This window comes from Echinops telfairi, unplaced genomic scaffold (genome assembly GCF_000313985.2).
Source record: "Echinops telfairi isolate 266 unplaced genomic scaffold, ASM31398v2 ScPeMD7_7441;HRSCAF=8479, whole genome shotgun sequence".
NCBI classification, from domain to species: domain Eukaryota; kingdom Metazoa; phylum Chordata; class Mammalia; order Afrosoricida; family Tenrecidae; genus Echinops; species Echinops telfairi.
The window spans coordinates 842975-851502 of record NW_022111341.1 but is presented as its reverse complement, the minus strand read 5'-3'; the positions used below and the strand labels follow the sequence as shown (position 1 = coordinate 851502).

The 8528-nt window shown below is 45.5% G+C and overlaps 1 protein-coding gene across 1 annotated transcript; it reads left to right on the top strand.

Annotated features, from left to right (window-relative positions):
* Positions 1 to 887: 887 nt before the first annotated feature.
* Positions 888 to 8319, top strand: GPX6 (glutathione peroxidase 6). Its single transcript, XM_013008516.2, has 5 exons — positions 888 to 995; positions 3028 to 3181; positions 5126 to 5243; positions 5967 to 6066; positions 6814 to 8319. The coding sequence occupies exons 1-5, from the start codon at positions 903 to 905 to the stop codon at positions 7018 to 7020; spliced, it is 672 nt and encodes a 223-aa protein (XP_012863970.2). The 5' UTR covers positions 888 to 902; the 3' UTR covers positions 7021 to 8319.
* Positions 8320 to 8528: the final 209 nt, after the last annotated feature.

Sequence of the window (8528 nt, the reverse complement as noted above, 5' to 3'; positions counted from 1 at the left end):
GCTCAGGTTAAAGAGCTCCAACTCCCAGCTCAGCGCAAGAGGGGGCGGCGGGAGGGGGGGCGGGGTTCTCAGCAGGACAAAGATGTCAGTTGGATCTCCTCAAGCTTTACCGCCCTGGGAATCCTCTGGGGGCAGCTGTCCTTTGTCCTGTAAGGTCGCTGTTAGTCGGAGTCGAAGGGGCCAAAATGGGCTTGCTCTGGGGCTCACTAAGCACATCGCTCTTTTGTCTTTCTTTAGAGGGAGGACATAATTCACACAACTATCCGTTTTCTTCTGACTGTTTTATAACACAGGGATACCAGAAACTTTAGGAGGATCTCTGGTTTCAAGAATCTCAGGTTCTCCAGAATGGCGCGTGCACACTGACCCTCTAGAACATCGGTTCTCAACCTGTGGGTCGCGACCCCTTTAGTGGGGGGTGTGTGTGTGTGTGTGTGTGAAACAACCCTTTCACAGGGGTGGCCTAAGATCCTCGGAAGAGAAATATTTCACAATATATCATTACATATTGTTTTGTGATTAATCACTATGCTTTAGTTATGTTTCATTATGTTCAATTTGTAACAGTGAAAATACATCCTGCCTATCAGATATTTACATGACGATTCATAACTAGCAAAATGACAGTGAAACGAAATACTTTTATGGTTTGGAGGGGGGGGGTCCCCACCACATGAGGAATCATATGAAAGGGTGAGGAAGGTGGAGAACCACTGCTCTAGAAAACACTCTGGTCCCACCTCCCACGTGCCCTGCGGGATTGCCCTTCCCCAACTGCAGCAGGGGGAGGTTGGGACCGAACGCGCTGCTCTGTGATTGGAGGGCGAGTTGTCAAACCAGTCCCTGCCTGGGGCTCAAAAGTAGCTGAGATTCCCGGGAACTCCGACTCCTAGGACCTCGGAATGCGAGCCATGACCCGGCTTTTCTGGGCTTCCTGTCTTTTCCCGTGGCTCCTGGTGGGCTCCATCCAGCCGAACCCAAACCAGAAGACAAAGGTGAATATCTACCTGGGGAAGGGGGCCGGGGGGGTGGGGGGGGCGGAGACCGGGGACTCGCTTGGCCATCAGAGAGCAAGGAGTTCTGTCCTCCCTTCTTCTCTGAGGCTCAGATCTGCCTTCCCACCTCATCTTCGGGACTTCTGCGTCGGTGCCTGGGGCTCCTCCACATCGCCCCTCGCTTACCTGTTTCTTCTGCACCTGGGGCTCATCGAGGCCTGTATGCACCAGGAACAAAGCATGCACTCCGCTTCCCCTTCCCCCTGGGGGCCGCCTGATAGCCCAGAGCCAGGCCCTCCAAACTTATCTCCAACTAGTCTTATGGGCAGTCAGGAAGGTCTCAGGAAAGTGGCTGGGACGTGACAGGCAAGTAGGTTAAGGAGCCGGACTTAGAGGCTGCCCCAGTCAGAAGCCAGGAGGTGTCAGGGAGAGAGTTTCCTTGTTTGTGTTTGGCCTTTTAGCCCCCCCCCCTCCTGGAAACAACAAGCTACACCAGGTTAATGGTAATTCCAGTGGAGATCCCATGGAGACAGGCTTCCATCTAAGGAAGGGAGGATGCTCTTAGGTGGGTCGAGGTACCGACCCCCCTTAGGTGCCAGCCTTCCCTGTGAAAGATGCATATATAGATCTGGAGGCTTATGGGGTGGGGTTGGGAGTTCAGGATGACAAAGATGATGTGAGGAGCTAACTTTAAAGTCAGACAAATTCATTAAAAACTTGAGCCTCCCTGTGGCCTTACACCAGACACGGATCTCCTATTGGGTTCTTTCTCTTGTGGAAAATAATATCCAACTTACAGTGCAGGGCAACTCAGACCTTAGCTTGCGTGTGAATCATGCAAAGAACTTGATTCCGGTCCATAGCTCTCAAGTGGGGCTCAGGAGCGTGCATTTCTCACATTACCCCGAGGTCTGAGGTCTCAGGCCACACTTGCAATGATGATGCATGCACATAAAATCAACAATTGGTCCCTGTCAAAAAGTCACTCCCTCTTCTTGGGGTGTAGGGGAGGGGGAGAAGCATTGCAATTCCCAGGATTAATTCCCTAGGACTTGCCATTGCAGTAGCAAGAAAGGCGCATTGCTAGAAATTGTTTAACACAGAGCAAATTTGGCAAAAGCACAGGCACTTAAATGGCTAGCCTTTTAGGGGGTTCCTTGACTACTGTACCCAAACGTGTGTATGGATGTAGGAACACTCGGGAAAGGGGTCTTCAGAGGAGCCTCCGTCTTGCCAAGGTTGCCTGGTGCCTTGTTGTCAGAAATGATTGCCTTAATAGATGATAAAAGGCCTCCTGGCCTCACGCTCACCATAGACGCTCATGGACAGAAGCGCCCTTCCTTGCATGCGGTCAGATCTCGATGGACGAAGACCCCGTGTCGCTCAGCTTCTGGTGCTCTAAAATTCTGACTTTGCTCATCTCTAAACTCCATCTTTTAGCCTCGAAATGCTTTTCATTAGGAAAGGTCCCTTAAAAATCATAAATCCCAATTCATGAACAGTCTACTTTATTTCTCCACACACGGGAGTGAGAAGGGTCTAAGCCAACATGCGCACCCCCTGGGCAAAGCGCCAGAAAGGCTATTCAGCGGGATCCAGAAGAGGTGCATGCGTGTATAAATGTATGCAGAATTGCTTTCTATTATGAGAAACTCCATAAACATCTGTTAAGAATATCTGGGAAGGGATGGATGGCTAGAACTGGGATTAAGGATGGGGGCTGGGGTACAATGTCAGAATGGAGGTGAGTGGAATTAATCTTCCAGAATTGGGAAAAGCATTATGAAGTGCTTGTTCACACACACACACACACACACACACACACACACACCCCACAAATGACATAAATTCAAGTCGTGGCATGAAACCAGACTATAAATATTACAATATTACATGTAACAGTCTCCTTAATTATCAGAGATTGAATTTGTAACATTAAAGGTCTTTGAGTAATTTTAGAAAAGTTTACAGATGTTGGGAATTCCTGTTTATGTTATGCCTGCACCACATGACTGTCTTGCTTCCACTTCAGACGGAGTGCTATGAAGGGGTGACAGGCACCATCTATGAGTACGGAGCCCTCATGATCGATGAGGAGGAATATGTCCCGTTTAAGCAGTACAAGGGCAAGCACCTGCTCTTTGTCAACGTGGCCACCTACTGAGGCCTGACAGCTCAGTATCCTGGTAAGAACTCATGTTTCAATTCTTTTAGAACTAGCTTTGCCAGACAATCATAGCAGAATTCCAGAACATGTTGCTAATGTATTCTTTCTGGCATTGTGAGTAAATAGGTAACCACATGATTCCAATTCCTAAGTCATACCACTGCTATGCTCCTTAGAGGGCCATGAGAATTACCTGCATACTTGAGAACTAAGACTCTCCCAAAGATTGCACTAAACAAAGGCCCCCAGGAACACACATGTCATCAAACAAGTTGAGTTTATAGAACTTCACGTGGGAGAAGATGCATTTTGGAGGACCCATAGGACTCTGAAAAAAGGTGTTTTAACTTATTCAGAGAACGGGGCTCGTATTAAGCTATTTGGTCAAGGGGTCAAGGAACTTGAAGTTGTTATCTCAGTTGGATGCTATCAGGAAATGGGGGCCATTCTGTGATTGGCTATATTAGTAACTCATATCTACACATGAAGGGGAATAAAGCAAGACTTCTAATCATTTGCTCCACCCAGATCCTCCATTTCTGCTCTAGAAGAACATATGCTTAATTACTACAGCAGAAGATGAGTGTGAATACTAACTAAGGAAATATGTAAACCATTTTCCACTTAAGAACCAGTTCCTAGAGGAGATGCCCGCAGGTAGAGCTGAGACTAAATGGTGCTATCGGAGGCTCATTAAGGGGACTAATAAAGATGGCCTGAAAATTATCAAGGTGGTAATGATGGTATAAGCCTGGTATAAGATGGTTTCCTGACAGTAATAAGAGAATACCTTTGTGCCCTGTGATCCTGGTGAGAATTTCAAGGAACCTGGCGTTGGTTGCTGTTGACTAGGACCCTCCTTCTAGCAACCCTGTGTACAATGGAAGGAACACTCCACAGTCCGGCACCACCCTTACACTTGTTCTGGTTGGGCTCAGGGCTGCAGCCACTACGGCAATCTAGCTCAATGGGAATCTTCCTCTTTTCACTGGCATTACCAAGCCCGATGTCTTCTTTCAGGGACATCAATTAGATAATTGGAATTGATCAAAGAGAAGGGAGTACTCTGAAGATATGTTTGGAATTTCTCTGATTCCTAGGTATTCCTGGGATGTGACTGGAATGCCCGCATAATCTCAAGATAGGCCATTAAGGCGCAGAGTTGGGACAGGGAGTAGCAACAAAACAAAACAATTTTGCCTTTTCTTTTTTAAAAAATTGATTCTCCATACCTCACCTAATTCATAAAAAATTATGGTCCACTTTGGAAAATATTGTATGAGGTAAAAAGGGAGCCATTTGGATGATATTTTGGAATTCTAGCAATATCTCTGTGTTAGTCTGGGTACTTTAAAGAAACAAATCCACAGAAATTCATGTATAAGAGAGAGTTTTACATAAAGGTTCAGTGCGCATCAAGAAAACATCCCAACCCAGTGCTGCCCAAGCCCACAAGTTCAACATTAACCCATATGTCCAACACCAATCCACAAAGTTCTCCTCCACCTCAAAAAACACACACTATGATGCCGAGTCACTGAATGTGTAAACATCTCAGCACTGGCAGGGGTCTCCACACAGGTGCTCCAGCACCCAGGGCTGCATCGGGGTAGGTCCATGTGGCTTCTCCTTGGGGGTGTCTTGCAGGAAGTCAGCCTTGCCAGCTGAAGCAGGGAAGTGCTAAGGCAGCTGCACCCTGGTGCGACCACCACAAAGCAAGAGACCCGAGAACTAGAAAGGCAAGGCTCACCGAGCCATTTATCTCTCCAACCTTCAATTAACTCCACATGTGTTTATCGGCCAGGTTGGCACAATAAACTAACTATTTCATCTGTAACCTTAAACATGTCCCTTGCTAAAGCTTGGTTTCTTTGTGTGATAAATAGAAAAATCCAATGGTGCTTTTCTGATCCAAGTGGGGATACTGGTCAAGTTCCCCACACGCTTCTTTCTCTGCCTGCAGAACTGAATGCACTCCAAGAGGAACTGAAGTCTTCTGGCCTCGTTGTGTTGGGCTTTCCTTGCAACCAATTTGGAAAACAAGAACCGGGAAAGAACTCGGAGATCCTTAATGGACTCAAGTGAGTGCCCACCTGAAACTCTGCCAGAGGCCCTTTCCTTCTGGAAACTTCTGGTACGGGTGGTAGATTAATGGGTTCAAGATCATTTCCTTGATGCTTTAAATTATTTCTTGCCTTTGTAGCAATGCTGAAAGTATTCTCACAAATTTTGAATTATCTGATGGTGTAAGACCAGGAAAAGGTCTAGTAGAAAGGAAGCACAGAGAAGCTGGATCTAGAGTTGGGAGGTTAGGGGAAAGGATGGAATATAGGAGGCAGAATGGACCATGAGGAGACTCATGAAAGAGGAGAGAAGGTCCATCTCCATTCACTATATTTAAAGTCAAATAACAGAAACCTCCCAACTTTCTTGGCAATCGCTATTGGCTCCATGAAACCAAACACATGAAGTCCACATACCCAGAAACCTCTGTTGCTTCATCTTCTCTATCTCACTCCTCTCTCCCTTTAAGTCTCATTTCCATTTTGGGGGGCGGGGGGCAAATTGTGGTAGTCATAATTATATGGTCTTATCTTAATTTGAGGAGCACTGGTGGGATAGTGGTTATGCATTCGGCTGCTAACCACAAGGTTGGCAGTTTGAAAGCAGCAGTTGCTCCTAAGGAGTGTCTTGTAAACTCACAGGGGGCAGGTCTACCCAGAGTTAACTGTGTCAACTCAATGGCAGTTAGTTCGGTTTGGCCTTAATTTGGATCCTTCAGGGAATACTTGGGTTTATTACAGGTATGTGCGCCCAGGGGGTGGCTTTGTCCCCAATTTCCAGCTCTTTGAAAAAGGAGATGTGAATGGAGAAAAAGAACAGAAAGTTTATACTTTCTTAAAGGTGAGTGAACACAATTCTGCATGGCTTGGTTAGGCTAGGATATATGAAAGTAGGGGACTCCATGGAGGGAAAGCGATTTTCAAATAAGTTTAGGGGTCATGACAACCAATAATTTGGAGTCTGACTTCTAGCAGCAGAAACATGTAATGTTTGTATGATAAACTCTTGAGAAAAAATGACAATGCTGGGAGTGTTGTATTTATTATATAAGGCTTAAATTATTGAACATAAAATACCATTATGTATTTGAATATTAGGTTAAAACATATAGACAGTTTCGTTCAAAATGATAACAGAAATTTTAAGATTTTTTTAATTGAATTTTCTTTAAAAAATGTTTAATGTTGGTGGTTTTACATTAATCTCCAATGTGTGTATGTGTATCTTGAACTATTACTGGTCTCTAAAGTCCTTTACTGAAAATAACTACATGCCATTATTTATTGGTTAACAAAACTAAAGCAAGACAAATTACATTTATTTAAGCACCTTGATGCAATTATGGAACTAGGAGACAAAAGTAAGAGAAATGATTTCTGTTTAGCATCGTAGTACGTAGCTCTGGGTATTTGAGTGGTACTTGTAGTGGTGACGATTCATAGAAAAGTCTGTGGTTGATGGGAGGCATGTCAGGTCATTAACATGAGTTTATTGAGATATATGATGGGGAATAAGACTACCTAGAGATGGCGACCCGATAGAAACAGAAATAAGCTTGTCTTTTTAATTTTTATCTCTCTGCTCCAGAATTCCTGCCCTCCTCCCTCTGAGATTTTGGGTTCATCAAGTCAACTTTTTTGGGAACCCCTAAAGGTCCATGACATCCGCTGGAACTTTGAGAAGTTCCTGGTGGGCCCTGATGGAGTCCCTGTCATGCGCTGGTATCACCGGGCTCCCGTCAGCGCAGTCAGGGCAGACATCCTTGAGTACCTGAAGCAGTTCGAAGACCAGTAGCAAAAGCCAGAGAGTTGCAACCGGCTTCCACCTGAAGGACTTGCTAGGAATTCATTTTACCACACATGCCTTGTAACTCTGTCTGCATATGACCAAACCATCTTGTACTACCAAAGCACCCATGTAGGTGTTTGAAGAATTAAGGGTGGGAAACATATTTCCCCAACTCTCTCTTCACAAATTATCCATCTTTCTTTTGACCTCTTCCAAAAGACAGTCCTCCTTTGAGGTGGATGACTCAGATCGCCCGCTCCCACGCCCACCCCAACTGAAACAAACGGCTGTCATAGTGCCCAATGCAACTCATGCCGGACTACACGACAGGGCAGAACTGCTCCATGGAGTCCCAAGTCTGTAACTCATCACTGGAGCTGGCGGCTACCTCCTCCCAGCACAGAGCAGCTGGTGGGTCCAAACCACCGAGCACTTTTCAGACGACCGCATGATTCCACAAAGGCCAGACTCAGACAGCTGACGTCTATCCTTACCCCATCCTGAAGGCTTACAGGAAACAGGAGCTGGTAGCAAGATGGTCTAGGTCGGCTTCATAGAAATTAGTCATGCACTGTGACGCTCCTCTTTTCTCTTCATCCCCGATACCCAGCAGTCCTCCTATAGAACCTCTGAAGGCAGAGTGAGAGCAGAAACCTCACCTCACATGAATGGAGGGGCATATCCATGATGGTGGGTCCCAAAGCCTCTCTAGGTCGGACCCTATCAGAATCTTCCCTGGTGCCTGTCCCTTAGTGCATTCAGGTCATGGCACCTAGGCAGGGATGTCCCTTTACTCTGGATGGTGGGCTGTCTCCTCTCACCCTGGATCTCTCCAACTTTGGAGCCAGTCTTATCACTGTCTCAAATAATAATACACCTGCCACAGCTGGGAGCAGTGTGCTGTTTTCCTAACCCCATGTTAACACCTGGAGTCATACTCCTTCTGCTTTTGCTTTGTCCTTCATCTCTTGACCACGTAACTTAGTCAGTTTTCATTTTGTCGTTCTCAAAAGATCTTTAGTGTCCTATTTCGTCCACTCAAAAGCAGTAGCCAGTATCACTGGCTGGGCCTGGGTGCTCATAGCACTGCTGGGACAGTGAGTACAGACCTCTTAGAATTAAGACCCATCTATAACTTCTCACGCGGGTCTCCTGAAATGGCTCTACAGGAGGAGAATCCTTAGCTCTGAAAGGATCTTCTTATTCTCAACAAAAGCACACATCTCTGTTTATTAAATTAATTAATCCTTACTGCTAAAATCAGAAAACACACAAAGCTAGAAACATTTAAAAATAATTTCCTTAACAAATACCATATATACTAGAGTATAAACCGACCCGAATATGAGCCAAGGCACTAAATTTTACCACAAAAACTGCATTAAACATGTGCTGAAAAACTCAGCTTACACGCGAGTATATACAGTAATCGAAGGACTTCCATGGACTTTGACAATGAATCCAAATAAAATGAAATCTTTGACATTTTCAGTCTTTTCTTTGTGAAACATGAT